Source organism: Camelina sativa, chromosome 6, assembly GCF_030686135.1.
Source record: "Camelina sativa cultivar CO46 ecotype springtype chromosome 6, ASM3068613v1".
NCBI lineage: Eukaryota > Viridiplantae > Streptophyta > Magnoliopsida > Brassicales > Brassicaceae > Camelina > Camelina sativa.
Genome location: NC_141885.1, coordinates 4,078,103 through 4,099,740, shown reverse-complemented (window position 1 = coordinate 4,099,740; position 21,638 = coordinate 4,078,103). Strand labels below are relative to the sequence as shown.

Sequence of the window (21,638 nt, the reverse complement as noted above, 5' to 3'; positions counted from 1 at the left end):
CAAGGAAATCAGCTTTCTGCCAAAAACTGATCTTTACTGAGAGGACTTTAGGTACATCCTCTGGATGGATTCTTTCTCTCACAAATCTTTTGTTCCAATTACTCTTATCCGGAAGCAGGAGGCTGTCAACTGTTATGGTATCAGGTTGGTGATCAACAGATTTTCGTGGTGGTCTAGGGGGGTGAGTTAGCAACCAAGGGTCTGTCCAAGTGTTTATAGTCCTACCATCCCCTATTGTATACCGCAACCCTTTACAAAGCAGATCCCTTCCAGTTAGTATTGATTGCCATCCAAAAGAAGGTTGTGTACCTTGAGTTGCAGTGACAATGTTTGAGGCAGGGAAGTAGCGTCCACGAAGAGTACGAGCCAGAAGGCTATTAGGATTCTGCAGAATTTGCCAAGCTTGCTTAGCCAACAGAGCTTCATTAAACTTTTCAATGTCTCTGAAACCAAGCCCACCTTCTCTCTTTGGATACTTCAACCGATCCCACGCTAACCAGTGTACTGAGTTTCTATCTTGATTCTGATTCCACCAGTGGTTTTCAATTATATGTTCTATTTCCTCACAAATGCCTTTAGGGAGTTTAAAACAATTCATAGTGAAGACAGGTATAGCCATTGCTATAGCCTTCAACAAGATCTCCTTACCACCTTGAGATAGGAATTTATTGTTCTAACTCTTTGTCTTGCCACAGACATTTTCTAAAATGTATTGAAACAACTCCACCTTTTTCCTACCAAATTGTTCTAGAAGGCCTAAGTATTTACCGCAACCACCTTCATTGTATATTTGGAGGAACCACCTAAGTTGAGTCTTTGTTGTGTCGATAACTCTTTTACCAAATGTCAATGATGGCTTCCTTGTATTTACCTGCTGGCCGGAAGCTCTTTCATACTGAGTTAGGATGTCTTTAATAGCCTTTATCGAGCTTATGTTTGCTTGACAGAAAAAGAGAGAGTCATCTGCAAACAAAAGGTGTGTGACTGGGGGACTTGCATTGCTGATCTTAAGACCTTGAATAACACCTTTAGCCTCTGCTCTTTTCATCATATGGCTTAAAACCTCTGCACAAAGGATTAAAAGATATGGTGAAAGAGGATCTCCTTGACGGATACCCTTTTCAGGTTGTATAAATCCTTGTGGACTGCCATTGATATTGACTGAGAACGTTGGTGTGCGGACACAAGTCATGATCTACTGAATCCATTTGATATCAAATCCGAATCTGAACATTGTTTCCTGAAGGAAATCCCCTTCCAACCGATCATAAGCTTTGGTGATGTCTGTCTTTATCGCCATGTATGAGTTTGAGCATCTGCGTTTCACTTTCAAAGCATGGATAAGCTCATGTGCTATGAGGATGTTATCTGTGATTACTCTTCCAGGTATAAAAGCCGCTTGTTCCTCTGATATGATTTTATCCAAATGCAGCTTCAATCTTGAAACCAGAATTTTTGAAATTATCTTATAACTGACATTGCAAAGGGAAATTGGTCTGAACTCACTCAAATGTCGTGCAACATCAGTTTTTGGGATTAGACAGAGATTCGTGTGATTCAGAGCTTTATCTAGCGAGCCTGAGTTGAAAAACTGGCGTACCTCTTATGTTACCACTTCCTTTGTTGTCTCCCAAAAGTTCTGAAAGAAAGATCCCGTGAATTCATCTGGACCCGGAGCCTTTGTAGCACCAATTGAAAACACTGCTTGTTGTATTTCCTCGTCAGAGATTGGTTTAGTCAAATCCTCATTTATCTCAGGTAACCCGTTGTTGGAACTCATTGAAGACATGGAAATGGTTGTTATGAGGTAAGAGTTCACTTTTGAAGAGGTTGGTGAAATAAATTTGGGCTACTTCACCAATCTGGTTATCACCACAATGTTCAATACCTTCATCATCAAGAATGGAGAAAAGCTTATTTCTGGCAGTATGATTCTTAGATGATGCGAAGAAGTATCTTGTATTTCGATCTCCATTTGATAACCAGGATTTACTGCTCTTCAGCCGCCAAAATTCTTCTTCATCATTATAACTTTATAAGCAATACTCAGTTGTTGTCGAAGCTCTCGTTTACGTTGTGTAGAAGACCATCAGAATGAGCCTTATCTAGTAGATTCTTAAGGATGCTGATTTCTTCTTGTGCATTAGGTTTGTTACGTCGTTTCCAGGAGAAAATAGCTTTTCTACACTCTTGTAATCGTGATGTTAGTTGTGTCTCATGGCCAAGATGTTGATGGTTCCACCCTCTGTTGATTGCATCTTGAAATCCCTCACGATTTAATAGCCGGTTATCATAGCAAAACTGACCTTGACGCGGGTTAAAATCGCTAGTGATAGTAGTGATGACTGGTCTGTGATCTGATTCAAGAAGTTCCAAAAACTCAGCATGCGAAGCTGGATATTGGCCATGCCATTCACTGTTTGCTAGTGTTTTGTCTAGGCAGCAAGCAATATCATGAGAATAACGTTTTCCTGTCCAAGAGAAGGGGTTTCCTTTGAATTTTGGCTCATGAAAGTCACAGACCTGAAGCATGTTACGGAAGTCGGCAAAGGAACTTTCATGTCTAGGTGGACCACCTTTTTTCTCACTATTACTCTTGATTTCATTAAAATCACCAATAGCCATCCAAGGTCCAGTTCTGTTTAAAGTTGTCCGTTCTAATCTTTCCCGAACCAAGTGACGAAGAGATGGATTTGGGTTGCCATATACACAAGACAAATAGAAACCAAATCCATTAATTTTAACATATGTGTCTACAAGATTTAGGGAATGATAAAGAACGGAAACAGAAAGAGAACTATTCCAAAATAGAGCTACACCACCACTTAAGCCTATTGGAGGGACTGTAAACACATGGTCATATCCTAGTTCAGCACCAACTGATCTAACTACGTCATTTCCTTGCTTAGTTTCCATGAGGCAAATGATGTCTGGAGAGAAAGTCTTCTTAATCTCTTTTAGACGTCGAACTGCGAGGTCATTGCCTAAGCCTCTACAGTTCCAAGCGGCTGTCCTCATGGTGGAAGAGGTGGTTCTGGGCCCACCGCGCCTCTCACAAGACTGTTGGGGGAAAGGGTATCCCCGGAGTTACTGGCTTCTCCTTTCTCACTACTCCGTACCTTTGAGCTTTCAGCTTGTTCAGATGAGTCAGGAACATCATCTCTCTTTCTTTTACCACGTGCTTCATGTCTGCATCTGTGATGTCAATAGGGGTACGGTGTACCTCTTGCAGTAGAGATGATGGAGGGTGTATAGCAGGAACAATGTTAGACGGCAAGTGACGTTCTTTATGGTGATCAACCGGGGAAGCTAAAACTTCATGGTGGTTTTCACTATCATCTAACACATCCTCTTGTCTGTATTCAGCAGGGATTTGAGCATGAGCAATTGCTTCATTCACATTCTCTTCCTCATCCAATTCACGAATAACAACTCCTCGATTTTGCTGGCCAACAGGTTGCCCAAACTCTTCAGCATCTTCAGGATCCTCAAATTGTTCTGCTCCTCCATTTTGTAAAACACATGCTCCTGTATCATGGGTGAGCATACCACACACTTCACAAAAGCCACAGAGTCGTTCAAACCTGAAATGCAATAGGGTAAAGATTCCCTCCTGGAATTGGATTTGTCGCTGAAATCGTAGTGGGAGATGAATGTCCCAGTTGATCAAGACACGAACAAATTCGACCCGTGCAGCGGCCTCAGCATCATAGTCCACATCGAGCAGGTTTCCAATGGAACGTCCAATGTGGGATATGACTTCACGGTTAAGAAATTGGAAAGGGATACCTCAAATTTGTACCCAGAACGGAATGAAGTCAATTAGTGGGGGATTGTCATTCGGGTACCAGCGCTGGAGAATTAACATACGGTCGTTAAACGCCCAAGGACCTCGGCGGAGGACCAATTCCAATTCACCCTCTGTGGGGAAGATGAACTGGAATTGATTGCCGGCAACAATCTGGCCATGAATCAACCCAGATTGACCCCAAATGCGGGGCATTGAAGCAATGATAGCGCGCAGATTCTGATGACGTGGGATCACAGGACGTCCCATAAGGATAAATCGATTTTCAGCCGCCGCATTAGCCACCAAATCCGCCGGAATTGCAAGAGGAGCATCATCAGCCCCCAAATTGATGTCTTGGACCGCTCGACGTAAGTTATCAGCCATTTTGAAAAGGATATTGTAGAAACGAAATGGGTATTGGATAGTAGGAAATATCTATGAGAGGATGTGGGTCTCATACAGATCCAGAGATCTATATTTATAGGAGAACCGTGAAGCAACCGCTTTGAGCATCGTGAAGGAAAACCACTTCGCAGAGATAACCGCAACACGTTCGCGTAGTGGGTAGAGTCCCACGACGCCGGTGTAACTAACAGAAACCGTCTCCGAAGAGATCGAAAACAAGTACTGGAGAAAAGTTTGAATCGCCTTTCCAATCGCCCAAAATCGCCCAAAAAAACTTTGTGTTGTTAACATATAAATATTATTTTATTTTTTTAATTATTTATTTTATAAAGAGAGTAATAAATAATTAAATTTCAACAATCACTCTATGCTATATTGATCAAAAACAAAATCTCTATGCTATAAGTATTTTCAATTTTCAAATTTTAAAAGTTCTGATAAATGAATTACTTTTTATTTATTTTTATAAAAAAATATTACTTCATTATTCTTCATAAACTACAAAATAATTACTTATAATATGGAAAAACATATCCAAAAAACTTAAGTCAGTTTTAATCAAAATATAATTTTAAATTATGTCATCTAAAATGTATCATATTTATGTTAACTAGATTTAACAATTTACAAGTAAACTATAGTTTCTTCTATAATGAAATTATTTTTAAAAGATGTATTTCTTCATTATTTAATAAACAAAATTTTACATGATTATAACTTTGGTTTTAAAAGTTCATAAATTATAAATAAAAATGAAAATACTATTTCACTAACAATAAAAACTATAATATTTTTATAATGTGTAACTATAAAAGTATATTAATATAAAAAAAAATTTATAATGTGTAACTATAATATGTATTATGCATCGCTTATTGTTTTTTCACCAATCAAACATTATTTTGTACCGTTTATTTTAGAATAACCGCACTTGTCTCGCAAATATATTTGTTCCGCACGTACCGTAGTTAAACCGTACCGCATTAGCAAATTTTTTGTCCCGCACTACTGAATTCGCATTTACCATTCGAATCATAAAACTTGAATTTATTGGTAAGGAAGAAAAAATAAAATTGAGTGGTCACAGATCACAGAACGACAGACACGTGAGGGGCTCTCATTCGTTTCCTCTGCTACCAAAATTCCATCGCACTCAGAATGACTATTTGGACTAGTTAGAGCACACCAAAATACTTGACATCGAACGTACGGCCAGATTTTAAGCTCGCTAAGACACGTGAACGACCGGAACCGAACCAATCAAACGGATCCTAGATAGTGATGACATCAGCTTGTCGGAAAGGAAATCGAAGGTAAGAAATGTGGAGATCTTAATTGGTTGGTGTTGTTCTCTTATCAACTGCCACGTATATGATTGATCTGTGTAAGTGGTACAACTTTATTTATTCTCCCCTTCCTCATGAGAAAACTTTTGGCTTTTTCTTTCTTTATTTGTCAACCTTTTTGTCAACCAATGAGGCTTCTCCACATGCAGAAATAAGCAGAGCCCACGAAGGCATTGCTTTATTCATCGGTTACAACTAATGATCATAATATAGTACTATATAGTTAAGATTCCGTTCAAGCACGTCTAAACATACGTAAATTTGGCACATATATACAGTACGTATATAGTATATCCCCCTATTATTAAGTATACATAATCAGAACGATTCAACCAAATACTGTTAACGTTCCAAATTCTTCCATGAAGAAATAAATGAAAAATCAAATACGAATTAGCTAGCTAGCAATACATATAAATGAAGCTTAAACTTTCAGTCTAGAAGAAAAAATGAAAACCAGATGCTGTACTTTGTGTATATAGAAAACTTATAACGTGTTCAAATAGACTAGCCACCTTTGTTGATTACATAAATGATGGAAATGTGTGATTGAATATTACTAAGTATAGCTGCAAGAAGGTCGTGATGATACTAATTTGTACAAATTAATCATTAAGAAACAGATATTAAAAGATTTAAGAAGCAAAGCCGTGAATATATATACCTATCATAAAAATATAGGGGGAATGTATGTGGTGAGTCTTCCAATAGCGAAGAGCCAAGTAAGTACACATATAGATCATGATGTGCTTACATTTAAATTGATATATATATATATATATACATCTATTATGTATATATGTAACAAGTTATACATAAGTGTGTTTGTACGTATGTATAATTAATGTGGGAATACAGAAGCTTAGTGAAAAACTTTAATACTTGGTATTACACTGAATAGGGTCCCCATAGTTCATGCATGTATTTTTGTCTCTCAATCAAGGTATGTATATATATCAGATCTGCATTTATAATATTCTTGAGCTCATGATACAATTTGTTAACTACATGCTTTAAATTCATTGATTTAAATACATTTTATGATATATTTGACTATCAGTTAAAATATACGATAGTTGTGAAAATTACGGATGATATATTAAAATCGAGATCTGTAATATGTTTTTGACAAATTTATCGATCTAAAAATAAAAGAAAGAAGCCAAGATTGGTACGAAACCATACAATGGCATCTTTTTGTTTAGCCTTTGCCAATAAATACATGACATTATTACGGTATGTTCTATATATTTAAGCTTTCTTAGCTTCTTCACGCTTGTTCCAACATTAACATCAATTCTTTCCTTATTACTCATCTTATAGTAGCCTAATTAAACAACGTTGCTTGGAGTGATTATTTAAAGTTTGTGATTAGTCACACTCTAAAATCACAATAGCTTATTCCGTACCCCTCTTTGTTTCAGGCAGCAATCACCATCAAAGCCATAGAGTCAGAGCAGCTGTTGTGTCTAGCCTCCATGCGAAGCCACCAAACTCCATTTTCCACACATCACACGGCACCGTTTTGGTATATTTTGTTTCCTGCCACGTGTATTGCATCCTCACCCTACACGTGAAAGCTCGGTAGTTACAATACATCGCCGCCGTCGCCTCCTCCGCCTCTAACCGCACAACAACATCCGGCGACAACAAGGACGAGGATGAATCCTCACCGGAAACATTCCTCCGGTAAGCCTCGTTGACCCACACAACACGGCTCGAAGCATCCGATACGAACGCTGGACACGTGTCTTTACCAAGATTATCAACGATCTCAACGTCCGTAAACCCCACCGCATGGGAACTCAAACTACCATCAGAAACCCCTGTGACGGACTCCACCGTCACCCAAGTCTCCACCTCCGCCGTGACGCCGCCTTTAAACGTACCCCACGTGTTGGTTTCTTGTGTCTCATCTCCGATTATCGTTTTCACCGTCGGATCGAGACTATCCTGTTCCAACGGCGAGTATTCACCGGGAAGATCTGATTTTTCCGGCAAGAGTTGCAACGTCACGACCCCGGCTTGTTCCCGATCATTAGACAAGTCAGATCTGCTCTTCCCTCGACTCGTGCTTCTATTATTCTTCGAAACCCTAACGTACTTACGTTTGGTTCGTTTGCTCATACCGTACGATCCACTGTTATTGTTATCTCCCACGCCACATGGCTGACCACTCGTTGGCTTAGGAGCGATCGGACGGTACCGGAGCATGAGAGCGTCAACGGAAACTTTATCTTGCGCCTTACCGGCGTATCTTAGCGTTCCCAACCACTCATCTTGATCCATTTATCTTTCTCTCTCTTCACAAAAACACTCTCACTCTTTTCTTTCTCTCTCTCTATAGTCTTTGTGTCTGTCTCTCTCCGGTGAGCCGAAAAGATTATCATTCGGGGCAGATGAGGAGGAATGGTAATTCGCCACGTGGCTTTAGGGTTAGCGTAAGATACAGTTATATTATTGGATGGTTTCTGTTCATCTCCTAAGTCCTATGTCATCTTTTTGCACTATATTTATGTCTCTTTTGTTTTTGTTTTTGTTTTTTTTTTGTTTTTTGCAGATTAAGATAAGCGTAACAAAAAAAAATCTGTCTAATTTGTAATTTGATAAAGATTCAAAACAATGCTCTGGTTTCATCTTGTTAAAGTTCTCTCTGATATACGAACTGTTAACTCTCGTGTAATCCATTATTAATGTTATAGTTAGAATAGATAATAAGTATCTTACGATGTCACGCCACATCTATATATGTTTGTTCGACTCATGAACACTCTCTATATGACTATAAGTGCGTACGCTTCTGTATACATGGGAGATCTGTTCAAGAATATATTGTAGGATTTTATATAGCCACATCCATTGTATATGTTTGTTGCATTAGTCTATATATATACCATATAAAAGTGATACGATCGACCAAACATTAACAAAAAATCTTATGCGTGTGAAAATAAAAATCGTTTGAATTATCTTTACAAGCTGAAAATATAAAATCAAGGTCTCATTTAAAGAACTAACGCATTACTTGTCTCTCTTTTTTTTACGTTGCACATATATGGCATACAAAAATGAAGGTTTGATCTGGATTATAATACAATGGCCAATTAATACTACTTATTGAGTCTAAATTCTGGTCACTTAGCTTGAACTTTAATATTTTTTGTAGTTTGATCGATTAGCAAAATGTATGGTCCAACACATAATAGTATTAAATTATGACGGGCCACTATAGACGCAGAGACACACACGTTGTTGAATAGGAGCGATGTGAATATATCTTTACCCACATAGATGCATACACATAGGGCCATATGATAAATTAAATGGTATGGTAAGGTATGGTGATCCAAGGCATCCAATAATTTTGGTTATATTATTACTCATTTTTCTTTTCTTTTCTTATCTGAGATTTGTATGTTATATGAATGCGTGGGTCCTTTGTAAAAACACAATATGCTGTTCTACCTTACTTGATGGCTCTGATTGGTCCTCGCAATCTACAACCAATCATATTTCACTATGTGTCTTCCATTCCTCACTTGAAAAAGCTGTTATGTCATGACTCACCCTTCATTTGAAAATATATACATATATTAAATATGCTTTGTGTACTCATACTTAACATATACTATGTTGAGAGACAAAAGAAAAAGAAAGAAAAAGAAAGAAAAAGACAAATATGGGTGAGAAAACAAATATAAAAATTCACTATAACCTCTATATATTAATAATCGATAAATTAATAAGTAATAACTATATAAATATCAAAATATTATTATCTTGATTTTCTTAATTTATAGTGGTTTAACTGTATTAGTGAAAACGACCGATATTTGCTAACATAACACAGTCGTAAATTATATTTATTTAGCTTGTGTATGGAAAACTGTATTGGAGTGTCTGAAGAAAGTTCTTTTATAGTAATAATAATTTTTTTTTTTTTGGTTCTTTCTTATTTCGTATGTACATTAGAAAGAAAAAAAAAAGTTGATGGAGTTATTATGGAGACTCATAAATATATTTCGGAATAAATTGGGCACGTACAAATTTAAGGTTGGCCCATTAAGGCCCAAATAAGTGATACTGTCGTGTGTCTAGCAGCCGCTGTGTCATCGTGGAACTCCCATTTTCTCTCGTCTCTCTTTTTTACTTCTTCGTTCCTTCCCAACTCGATCGTCTCCGTCGCCGATCTCGTTTCTTCATTTTCCGGTGAGATCCCATCTCTATCCGTATATCTCGTATTCGAATCCTTCGATGTATTCTTCGGGCATTTTTTGATTGATTAGAGCTATCTATATATTCGTCGGATCTGTGTATATAGTTTCAGATTTCTAGGGCTTTTTCGCTTTTTCTTTTATTCGTATATGTTTCGTGAAATCGCATTAGATTCAGTTTTCTGTTTTGATTCAATTTCATTTTTGTTCTTCAGCGAGTTGATTGGTACAAAGCGTTTGATCAAATGGTTGGAGGAGGAATTATCCAGCAAATTCTTAGGAGGAAGCTTCACTCCCAATCAGTTGTGAGATTTTTTTTTTCTTCAGTCTTAATCTTACATTTTCCTCTATTCTAGTATGATTTACGATTTCAGCTTGGGATCTGTTTTTAGAGATTTCTTTGTTATTTGTTTGGGTTCTGTGGGTAAAGCTTTGTGTTTTTGGAGATTCAAATTAGCTAACGAGTGATAGAGAATCATCTCTTGCATTGTTAGTGAAGTTTTTCATTTTTTGGAACATAGACAGGAGACATTGATTTGATTTGTGTGATTTGTCTTCCTGTTATGAACTTTTTAGCATGGCAGGGTCTTTTAGTTATGTTTAGTTTCTGCTTCAATGTGAAAACCTTAGTAGAACGCAGCAATCTCTTGCCAGTCCATTTTGTCTGATCATTGGTTTTGTGTTATCTTGCAGGCAACTCCAGTGTTGTCTTGGTTTTCTTCGAAGAAAACTCATGAGGATGCTGGCTCTTCTGGTGTAAGAGCACTTGCTCTCTTGGGTGCTGGTGTTACAGGACTGTTGAGTTTTTCTACTGTTGCATCTGCTGATGAAGCTGAACACGGATTGGAATCTCCAAATTACCCTTGGCCTCATGATGGCATTCTCAGCTCATATGACCATGCTTCGTGAGTGTTTATCTACATATTTTCACCACTCTCTTTTCTTCTTGTTTTAAAAGTGAAAAGAGTGTGGCTCCTGTTAACTTATATAGATAGGCTGTGCAACTTCAGGCTTCAGCTAATAGATTGATATTGTATTAACTTATGAAGGTTTGTTGTTGTATGCGCAGGATCCGTCGTGGGCATCAAGTTTATCAGCAAGTCTGTGCATCTTGTCATTCAATGTCTCTGATCTCATACCGAGATTTGGTGGGTGTCGCCTACACAGAAGAAGAAGCGAAGGCAATGGCAGCTGAAATCGAGGTAGTAGATGGACCTAATGATGAGGGTGAGTTGTTCACCCGTCCTGGTAAACTTAGTGACCGGTTTCCTCAGCCATATGCGAATGAATCAGCTGCAAGGTTTGCTAATGGTGGAGCTTATCCTCCTGATCTAAGTCTTATAACTAAGGTCTGCTGCAGCTGCTACTTCACTTAAACTTAACAACTGTAAAAACTTGTGTTCTGTGTTCTAAATAGTTTTAATGTTCTGCCTGCCAGGCACGCCACAATGGTCCAAATTATGTCTTTGCTCTTCTGACTGGTTACCGTGATCCTCCTGCTGGCATTTCGGTAAGTTTCTCTCTCATTTTACACATTGGACTTATTCAAATTCAAAGTGCTGGTTATGACAATTCCAATGATAATTGTACAGATAAGAGAGGGGTTACACTACAATCCTTATTTCCCTGGTGGAGCAATTGCTATGCCGAAAATGCTCAACGATGAAGCTGTTGAGTATGAGGATGGTGTCCCCGCCACAGAAGCACAGGTTAGTTTTCCCCCTCTTGAATATTAAAAAACATGAATGTTTAGGCCTTATGGATCTGTCCTTTCTCAGTGTCATGATTTGCTTTTTGATTTACGGTGCAGATGGGTAAAGATATTGTATCATTCTTGGCCTGGGCAGCTGAACCAGAAATGGAAGAGAGGAAATTGGTACGTTTATCTTTCTTTGTTCTCTGGTGAACAATGCATTTTCTCCCTTAGACTTTGCTGTTAAAGTGACACCAATTTCAATCAAAGTTACTAGATTTAGTTAATGACCGAACTAGGGGACTTGAGAGAACTAATTGTTGTACCAAGTGTACATGACGCATAAATGTTGGTTGCACTATTTTCAGATGGGTTTCAAATGGATATTCCTACTCTCTCTCGCTCTGCTCCAAGCTGCGTACTACAGGCGACTGAAATGGTCGGTTCTCAAGTCCCGCAAGCTGGTTCTCGACGTGGTTAACTAAAGCGCCGCTGAAAAGCTTTTGCATCGGCCACACACAGTCGTATTTTTCAACAGTGGATGTTAAAATAGAGAAGAGCCTTTCTCTGGGTAATAACGTGTCTCCATTTTTATGTGTCATAAAAATCTTTGATGAGACAAGTTCTCACCTGTAAGGTGAAAAGACCTCATCGTTCTTCTTTTTTCCTTCGATTATTACTAGAGAGTTTTATTTATGAGGATGATCACGAAAACTTGTTCTTTTTCGCCTCATAATAATCACACATGATTTTGAGATTATGTCATTTGTTATGTTCGTCTCAATAAAGAAGAATTTTGTACTCTGATTTTGTTGTCTATTTTGGGTCGATTCTTTGCATTCTTTGATGCCAAGAGTAGTATACTACTATACTTAGTTAAAAAGGGAAATTATTACAATAAACAACAATAAATAAATGTCAAATGCAACATAGTCTACTCTTTTTTATTTGTATGCTATAATTGATATGGATAAAGTCACATAAAAGTATTAATAATAAACGAAATTACAACACATCCATTACACTGAAAACTTACACATATGATTTTCTCCAATTGCCCTTGTAAATATTGCTTATTCATCTCTCTCGAATAAATATTACCTAATGAACCCCATTTTATAACCTAATGATCCAACGTAAACTATAATAAGAGTATTACTCTTACCATTACGATCTTCCTTTTGCCTATCCGATCAAGCTCTCACAGGCTTTTGTAATACAGCTGAGAGATACACCTGTGCATCCGCCTTCTCTCCAATAACCCATTTAAGCTTCTTATACCCAAACCTCTCGATCAAACGTGTAAGATCTTTCTTCTTCTCGTCGTTTGCGCAGTAGAAGTTATCCAACCAGAACAATCCACCAGGTTTCAAAACCCGATCAAGATCGAACATCAAGAACTCAAGCTTCTCGGGTTTACCCTCAACATCTAATCCGCTAGAAGCATGGATAAGATCGAACACATTGTCAAAAAAAGGGAATCTATGGTCTAAACTCAAGAACAACGGAAAAAGCCCTCTCGCGGCTATGAACTCACTAAACGGAGCACCAATGTTCAACGTGTTAGTGATCACAGTCACGTTCTTCTCAGCCATTCTCGCTACGAAAGTCCCTGATCCACCACTAACATCAAACCCGATTCGAACTTTCCCACTTCCTAAACCCAACACATCATCAATCAAGAAATCGTTCTTCCCCTTAACCTTCACAAACCTATCTTTCTCATTACCTAAATCAAAACAACCAACACATTCCCGGCTAAGTTTCTTACCTTTCAAGCAATCAAAACTCTTGCAACCAAGTCCACTCCAGTTAACACTCTTGTTACTAACAGATCTCCACAACGAATCAGGAAACCGACTCAGATCCTGCTTCTGCACCGTTTTCGCCAAACACCTCCTCCGCGGCAACGGCTCACACGCACGAAGAATCAACTTCTGGCCAAGGCTCCAATCATCAGGACATCTATCAAACACTTTGTATGACATATACTGAGAAATCAAATCCGCAGATTTCTCGCAAGAGTGTCCAACGGAGGACACCATTTCAGTGATCCCTGTACGCGAATCTTTCCCCAAAGGAAGCTGATGACGCTGGAGGAACAATTTGAGCTCAGGTACAATGTTAGGTCGAGAGAGATCAATAGATTCGTATCCAAGCATCTGTTTCTCCATCTGAGCAAGCTTGCGCTGAGACGAATCGATCTCTCGGAGGATCAAAGAGAGGTGCTGAGAGACGAGTGAGATGTTGTTGGAGTGGTGGACGAGTGGCGAGTTAGCTTGGGAATGAGAGGAGAAAGCGTATAAGGCGAAGAGATTCGTGGTGACGACGGAGAACAGCATGAGGAGGTTAACGGCGGAGGAACAAATCGTTGTTCGTCGGAATCTGGCTGTTCCATCGCCGATCTTTAAAGACACAGATCCCATTTTTTAGACTCTCTTCGTCGGTGAGAGGATTGAGTATAAGAGAAGAGCTCAAGTTAAAGTCTCACTATAGCTTGAATCTTCATTGTTGAATCTGCACAGAGAAATTTTCAAAAAAGTTTCACATTTCTTGCTTCGATTACTCCGATTTGAATCATTCAGATCTACCGGGAAAATTCAACAGGATAAATTGCGAAAGTATATGAACAAAAATCAAGATTGATGAATGAACGAACATTGAAGAAGCTTACTAAAGAGACGAAGATTGAGAAAGAGAGAGAGCGAGAGAGCATTACCGTGATTTCAGCACTGGCGAGTGAATTGAATCGCCGACATGATTAGTCTCAGTCAACACGTGAGTGACAACAATTTAACTTCTTTTTATGGGCTTTGATTGCATTTGGGCTTAGTTTTAATCCAACCCATGTGATATAAGCAGCACATACAGTACTTTTAGAGGTCATATGATTTTTTGTTGTTAATGTTAAAAATCTAAAAAAAAACACTTATGCAATCTGTTGTCTTGAAGTAATGCTATTATGTGTAATATTCACTTTAATAAAGATCATTTCACAACATGTACTTAAAAATTCTAATATAGATTGACGAAATGTTTGGAAAAAAAAATGACAGAAAAAAAAAAGCAAAGAATAAGGAAAAGTTAAGAAAGAACTAAGAACAAAGTAAGCAAAACATAACATTTGGTGACGACATTTATCCGGTCTTTATCCACGACATTTATCCCGTGGGTGAGGATGACATGGCATATGCTACATTCCACCCAGTCTTTCTTCACTTCTGTGGGCGACCGAAGATACTTGACCGCGTCAGGATTCCCCTTTGGTGCAACATTAGGCAAGTCTGCAAGCAAGAGGATGCTACCGCTATGCGATCACGTCTTTCATAGGAAGTGTATTTGGGACAATAACATTGACCCTTATGAAATAACTAAAAATAATGAATATTTTATGAACAAAATGGTAATAAAATAAGAAAAAAACCTAATGTTAATACTGTTATTAAACAATTTTATGGACTTGTTAATAAAGAATCATAAATAAATTGAGTTTTGTCTAATTTTGTATGTAATGGGCTTTAAATGTTAATATAATCAATAAAATAAAAACATGATGCTCTTCTTTCTATTGTTGGCACCTCAACATTTTGGAGAATCATGGAACTGACACCTTAGTTAAAACATGCGGTCAATTAAATTATAATAATTATTACAGCTTAACTTTGATATTTAATAATATTCATATCTCTTTCCATATCAATTTTATTAGTTAACTAGGTATTAGTCCACGCAATGCGTGATTGCATGCATGATAGTTTTTATTATATTTCTAAATATTTATAAAAATAATATTTTGTTTTTTTCTAGTAATAATAACATAATCAAATAAGAATTTTTTTCTTAAGATTGTATTATAGTAAACTTGTATCAAACAAAATTATCAAAAAAATAGTAACTATATATAAAAATAATATGTATAAATATTTGTCATTTCAAAGTTTAAAGAAATATAAATAGAAGATATATAATTTTTTTTTTCAGCAGAAGAAAAAGAAGAAGAAGAGAGATATATAAATATATATATATAACTAAAAATATAGCTAAGAAAAATAAAAAATATGAAAATTTAACTAAAGACATTTTATCTCATTTTATCTTGAAAGATAAACAAATTAGTGGGAGAACGAAATTTATAATAATTATGGGGTAGGAGTTACATTTGAGTTAAATGTAGTATTACACATGACATTAAATGTGAGTTAATTAGAAATAAATTTTTAATTTGTTTTGTTTCATTTTATAAAAGGAATACCAAGTGGTCCAATGAAATTTTAAACTTATACATGATTTGTTTTTTTGTTGATACAAACTCATACATATTCAAATTCATATTATTTGGTAAGTGACAAACTAAATTAGTGTTCGTATAGCATCACATGAACTTCAATCTAAATATTTTTAAAAATTTCCAAGGAAAACTTCTATCTTTTTGGTTTCTTTTTCTAAATTTTCACTCATCAATTTAATTTCTAGTGCTAGATTTCATACTTTTATAATTTAATGCATAATTTCTATAATTTAATTTTTATATTAAAATGTGAGTTAAATGTCATGATTAAATATTTTTCATTTGTGGATTAAAATAAATAATTTTCTTAATTGCATTGCCAACTGCACCAATAAGGAGAAAGTGAAACATTACTTTTATGTATATGATTAGATGGTATATTTTAAAAATTATATTCTTTTTCTATATATTACTCCATTTAAATTTGAGTGCTAGAAGAGAATAGAGAATTGGTCATGGATATTTTCAATCTTATGACCTTGAGGGGTGAATATAGTAGAAGAATATTAAAAAAATTATTACTTATAAGATGGTAATCTAAAATAGACAATGAAGATAAACCTTTTAAAACAGCAAAAACAATGTAATATATATATATATATATATACATACATACCTTAAAAACTCCAAAAATATAATTTAGAATTAAGCTTTTACAATGATATTTGAATTGATTTTTTAACCCATACAACAACAACAACAACAAAGATTTGAGGTATAGTAAAAGAGGATGAGAGAATGAATGAATGAGAGAAAAGAGAGTGAGTATTTATAGGAATAGAAGTGATGTAGAATTATATTTAGAAAAATAGGAGTTACATTTCTAAGTTATTATGTGTTTTAGTTATATTCTTTTTCTATATTTTACTCCATTTAAATTTGAGTGTTAGAAGAGAATATAAAATTAGACATAGATCTTTTTAACTTCATGACCTTGTGGGGTGAATATAGTAAAAAAGTATAAAAAATGATTACTTACAAGATGATAATCTAAAATAGACAATGAAGATAAACCTTTTAAAATATCAAAAACTATGAAGATAAACCTTTTAAAACATCAAAAACTATTTATTAATAACAACAACAACAACAACAACAAAAATTTGAGATATAATTGAAGAGGATGAGAGAATGAAAGAATGAATATTTATAGGAATAGAAGTGATGTAAAATTCTAATTTCTTATGTGTTATAATACAATTCTAAATTCTAATTTCTTATATTAAAATGTGAGTTAAATGTCATGATTAAATTTTTTTTTTATTTTTGGATTCAAATAAATAATTTTCTTAATTAATTGCATTTCCAAGTGTACCAATAAGTAGAGAGTCAAACCTTACTTAAGAATAATTATATAACTTGTATACAATAATTATGTCAATTATAGGTGTGCATCATGAATATCTTTAACGGAAGATGTTTTATTAAGTGTGATAGTCGATGAAAATATACACATATATTACAATATAAGGATAAATTAATTATTTGTAAAACGTTATACACATACACTAAAAACATAAGAAAAAAATAAATACAATAATTGACTGCACAAGATATTTATTTTATAAAATAATATACATCATTTTTTATAACATTACTTATTATACGTCTGTCTTTAAGAGGAACTGGTTTTAGTCCTGGATTTGGTGAAAATGCAATAGAGGTGAGTACCAGTGGCCCACTTGCAGCTTCTCATATATGTATATATGTCATGTTTCAATTCTAGAATAAATAACATTAGTTTGTTAAGTGTTAGATATTGAAAGACCAATATATTGTTTACTTGATAAGTTTTAAACACATCTTACAAAAAAAAATTGCACATATCCTAGGTATTTACTCATTTTAAGATGAATGTTTGTTTGTTTTTGTTGTATTTTCTGATTTGGATTTAGAGTATACTCCAAGTTTCCTCAAAATAAAACAATAGAAAAAACAATCTTGCGGCATAGAGCGGGCACGATCCTAGTCATATACTTACAATATAAAAGAGTAAACATGTGTATTTTGTAGAAAAAGTAATAGGGACACTAAATAATATTTCAAGAGGGACAGAATTAAAATTTCTTACCAAATAGGCAAATAATAGTAGTTCTGAAATTTTAACCGTGGCAACTGTCCACTTTACCACTACCTACGTCCGCCCTTGCTTGTACGGCTGCAAGAGATGGGGACTTTCACGATCTCTGAGTTCTTATATCTTGTCTCCTCCCATCCTCGACTCGGAATTTGATCTCAAATCATTACATATTAGAGCTTCTGCTAGTGGATTGCTTTTGATCAAAATTGTAGACTCATACGTAAATGGGTTTAAATTTCGTCCTTGCACTCTTTCTAAAAAAAATTACTATTATTCCAATATTTGTGGCCTTGCTACACGTGTAAAAAATGATGTCGTTTTTGGGCTACAAGGTCTAGGAGTGCATGTACTACTTCGGGAGGATTTATCATGTACATTGACGCCACTACTAGATACGATGATCATAGGTTTGGAAGCTTAAGGATTTGTTGAAATGGGAGTTGGCATGGGATATCAATTTAGTATGTAAAGGAGATTCGTATCAATCACCTTAATGATGATCGGATGTCAATCCTCTATATATATGTAAAGAAGTATATTGTGTATTTACTCCTATATGAATACCATAGTCTCCACTCCTTGTATAAGTACTCCTGTTTATACTTTAATGAGAATCATCCTTCCATATTATGGTAACAGAGCAGTAAGATCTACAAAGACCAAAAATTTTTTATAGTATATATCGAGTTTGGTATTACCTCTAGTCCACTAGCGATGCATCCCTTTGATACCAATATTCTTTATTTGATGAGCCTTGATAAAAAGTGTATGATGTCCATTAATTTGCAGACGCAAAAGTCTATGATGCATAAAGATTCAGATAATTATAGTGACGATAATTGCAATATAGATAATTTATATTTAAATGTCCCATTGTAACGGCTCGTACTGGTATATGTTTGTTTTGGCAGTTTGTGCCCTCACTTTGGATGGATGATGTCCCTTGTCCGCCTCCTTGTGTTCACTGTGGACGACCCTAACTACAAAATTTTATTAAAAATGAACTATCATGTAGCAAATTCTGTTTTCCATTTTTCCATTTTTTTTTTTTTATGTTGTAATTCGAAGACGGCCTTCGCCTTTGGTTTGGTACTCATCCCAAATTTTGGATACCCCTATATGCTGCTTTATTTTTATTTTGTTTCAAAACCTATTCAAAAATATTAGCTCAAGTACGCAGCTATTTACACTTTTGTAATTTGACATATTAACAAGAGTCCCAATTCGATTCGTGTACAGAGAGACCATATATAGATTCATATACAGGAGTGCGTTTACTAACGTTGTTCATTTCGTCGCTTAAGCGGTTTAAAAGGACGTCGTACGTTTATTTAAAGGCATTCAACGTAGCTCTATTTTATAAAATCGGCTACATATTTGGGGTCAAGTTTTCACGGATGTGTTTATATGTCATTAGCGTTATTGTATGTTTTACCAAATCACAACCACAAACCACGAGGAAAGGAAATAGAGACTTAAGAAATTATATAATTGCAATACAGAAAAGAAAAGCTCACAGACTCATGAATCATGACAATTCAGTTTGATGATGTTTAACGATAAAAATGTTTGTGCACGGAATCTGGAATATGCGTTTAGTATCATCATGAAATCCAAAAACTACCACCTCCGAAGCAAGTGGTTTAGTAAGTATGGGAAGAGAAGCTTAATAACGCAAATCACTTCATCCTGCTTCTTCTTTTTGGTAAGCCTATACTCTTCCATAACCCAAGTCACCTCCACATCTTGTCCTTGAAGAACATATCTTTGTTGTACCGTCTTTATAAACTTAAAGACTCTCTTGATACCATGAACCTTCCCTTCCTTCGACTTAACCACCTTATCACGGCCCATGATCCTCCAACAACCGCCATCGCATCCATCGGTTTTACCACAAGCCTTTGTTCGTTTCACGAAGAAGAAACGTCTCTTTTTAAGATCCTCATAGCTCTGTTCAAGACTCACATGCGTCGATGGCTCCACACAGTACACGTCGTTTGAGGTAGACCAAATGTTTCCTTTTTTATCGATGAGCATCTGCAGATAAGATAGATCATCTGGTGAAGAATAAGGTAAACCGATTCCATAATCTGACAACGAGATCCTTGCAGGAAATGGTAACGATTGTGATGTGAAGAGATACGAGAAATGCTTGGCTAGCAAGAAAGTAATCTTGGTTTCGAACATAAGCCTAATCTTGCAAATCACAGCTGCTTCATCATCTCGCTTCCCTCTATTCACAAGCCTATACTCTTCCATTACCCAAGTTCTCTTGTATTCCCTTAGTTTCTTCTTCTCGCAGAACTTGAGAATCCTCTTGAACCCTAGAAACTTCCCGGTCTTCTCTGATCGTATCAGTTTATCATTACCCATGATTCTCCAGCAGCCAGATTCGCATCCATCGGTTTTACCACAATCCTCTGTTCGAGACATAACGAACGCAAAGATAGGGTTTTTAGAATCGAACACCTCCCTCGGATTCTTGTTGAACACGTCTACGTCTTGGAAAAAGTTGTTTGGCTTGGCATTTCCGTTTTTTAGAATCGAATCCAGATGATATGAGATTAACTCATCATCGTCTTCATCATGCACATATAACACATCGTTCTCTATCTCCATCTCCATCTCCATCATGCTTTCTTTGTTGTTTCTTGGGTATGAAGCGAAGTAGAAGAAGAAGAAGACGACGAGAGAACGATACAGACTACTTTACTCATTATATACCGTTAACATCATATTGACTGATTTGCCCTTGTTTATTCTGCAACTACTTTCTTCTTCCATTAATACGTAACGTTGCTCTTTAATGGGCTATGTTTTTACATTGGGCTTAGTTTTAATCCAAAGCCATGTGATCAAACAAACCAGAAAGGGTTCAAAACCGGAAAAGAAAACCACCGGCGCATATGTTTTCCCGGCAATAATCAGAGTTTCCGTCACCGACGTGAGAAAAACATCTCTATATTGGATGAGATGTCTCTTTCACGGGCTCTGCGTAAACACGAATGGCGAGTAAACTTGATCATCTCCATCATCATCACCAATCCACCATCACCAATCTTCAAGGAGATTTGATACTTGTATTGTATATATTGATACTCACCCACCTTCAAGTGCTCACGTAGACGCGAGGTTTTCCTTCCTTTTTAACCTGTAGTTTCTGATTTCTACTAATTATAGTTGACAAGGACCACCAATGTCAAAGCTGGGAAAGGCAAACTAAATTAGATATACTTGTGTTGTAACTTGTAAGTAACTTGTAACGTGGAGACAAAGAGATGAAATAATAACCAAGTCCCACATCGGTAGTCTTAAAACTTGTAAACTTATATATATATATGGTAGAAATCGTTCAGTAGATTGTCAATTGAGCGTGAGATAGAAGTTCCAAGTTCTTAACATGTCTTTGGGGCTAATGAGATTGAAAGATTGAAGAACCATTTCATTAATAGAATAATGGGATGACATAACTCATTCTCGATTGACATTTAAAAAATTTGATGAGCATTCCCATACTATTGATTAATCATGACAACTTTTTTTTTTAAAAAACATTGAATGTAAAAATTTATTTAAAAAAAAACCATTCTTAATTTACAACTCATTCTCGATTGACATTTTTTTTTTTAAATCATTCTATAAATTTTCATAAACATATATGGAATTTTAAACTATTCTATATTAAAGAATTTGATGAGCATTCCCATACTATTGATTAATCATAACAACTTTTTTTTTTTTAAACATTGAATGTAAAAATTTATTCAAAAAAAAACCATTATTAATTTACAACTCATTCTCGATTGACATTTTAAAAAAAAA

General features: G+C 35.7%; 6 protein-coding genes across 6 annotated transcripts; 1 reads left to right on the top strand and 5 right to left on the bottom strand.

Moving 5' to 3' along the window:
* Positions 1-2,780: 2,780 nt before the first annotated feature.
* Positions 2,781-4,432, bottom strand: LOC147942230 (uncharacterized). The gene has a single exon (XM_087454014.1). The coding sequence runs from the start codon at positions 3,545-3,547 to the stop codon at positions 3,053-3,055; it is 495 nt and encodes a 164-aa protein (XP_087310140.1). The 5' UTR covers positions 3,548-4,432; the 3' UTR covers positions 2,781-3,052.
* Positions 3,791-4,174, bottom strand: LOC147942231 (uncharacterized). The gene has a single exon (XM_087455982.1). The coding sequence runs from the start codon at positions 4,172-4,174 to the stop codon at positions 3,791-3,793; it is 384 nt and encodes a 127-aa protein (XP_087312108.1).
* A 2,185-nt stretch (positions 4,433-6,617) lies between the features above and the next one.
* On the bottom strand, positions 6,618-8,469 carry LOC104790376 (uncharacterized). The gene has a single exon (XM_010516116.3). The coding sequence runs from the start codon at positions 7,828-7,830 to the stop codon at positions 6,979-6,981; it is 852 nt and encodes a 283-aa protein (XP_010514418.1). The 5' UTR covers positions 7,831-8,469; the 3' UTR covers positions 6,618-6,978.
* A 946-nt stretch (positions 8,470-9,415) lies between these two features.
* Positions 9,416-12,255, top strand: LOC104790375 (cytochrome c1 1, heme protein, mitochondrial-like). The gene is made up of 8 exons (XM_010516115.2): positions 9,416-9,750; positions 9,971-10,060; positions 10,449-10,660; positions 10,825-11,104; positions 11,194-11,265; positions 11,348-11,464; positions 11,566-11,631; positions 11,817-12,255. The coding sequence occupies exons 2-8, from the start codon at positions 10,001-10,003 to the stop codon at positions 11,931-11,933; spliced, it is 924 nt and encodes a 307-aa protein (XP_010514417.1). The 5' UTR covers positions 9,416-9,750; positions 9,971-10,000; the 3' UTR covers positions 11,934-12,255.
* A 109-nt stretch (positions 12,256-12,364) lies between these two features.
* LOC104790374 (putative methyltransferase At1g29790) lies at positions 12,365-14,238 on the bottom strand. Its single transcript, XM_010516113.3, has 2 exons — positions 14,168-14,238; positions 12,365-13,965 (listed from the first exon to the last, which is right to left on the bottom strand). The coding sequence occupies exon 2, from the start codon at positions 13,872-13,874 to the stop codon at positions 12,642-12,644; it is 1,233 nt and encodes a 410-aa protein (XP_010514415.2). The 5' UTR covers positions 13,875-13,965; positions 14,168-14,238; the 3' UTR covers positions 12,365-12,641.
* Positions 14,239-19,275: 5,037 nt separating this feature from the next.
* LOC104790373 (uncharacterized) lies at positions 19,276-20,962 on the bottom strand. Its single transcript, XM_010516112.3, has one exon. It carries the CDS (start codon positions 20,448-20,450, stop codon positions 19,437-19,439), a length of 1,014 nt encoding a protein of 337 aa, XP_010514414.1. The 5' UTR covers positions 20,451-20,962; the 3' UTR covers positions 19,276-19,436.
* Between the last annotated feature and the right edge of the window lie 676 nt (positions 20,963-21,638).

Coding starts and splice junctions, on each gene's coding strand:
- LOC147942230 (XM_087454014.1), bottom strand. CDS start 3,547: ATGCTCACCCATGATACAGGAGCATGTGTTTTACAAAATGGAGGAGCA.
- LOC147942231 (XM_087455982.1), bottom strand. CDS start 4,174: ATGGCTGATAACTTACGTCGAGCGGTCCAAGACATCAATTTGGGGGCT.
- LOC104790376 (XM_010516116.3), bottom strand. CDS start 7,830: ATGGATCAAGATGAGTGGTTGGGAACGCTAAGATACGCCGGTAAGGCG.
- LOC104790375 (XM_010516115.2), top strand. CDS start 10,001: ATGGTTGGAGGAGGAATTATCCAGCAAATTCTTAGGAGGAAGCTTCAC. Junction 10,061..10,448: donor AGCTTCACTCCCAATCAGTT/GTGAGATTTTTT, acceptor GTTATCTTGCAG/GCAACTCCAGTGTTGTCTTG. Junction 11,465..11,565: donor TCCCCGCCACAGAAGCACAG/GTTAGTTTTCCC, acceptor TTTACGGTGCAG/ATGGGTAAAGATATTGTATC.
- LOC104790374 (XM_010516113.3), bottom strand. CDS start 13,874: ATGGGATCTGTGTCTTTAAAGATCGGCGATGGAACAGCCAGATTCCGA.
- LOC104790373 (XM_010516112.3), bottom strand. CDS start 20,450: ATGATGGAGATGGAGATGGAGATAGAGAACGATGTGTTATATGTGCAT.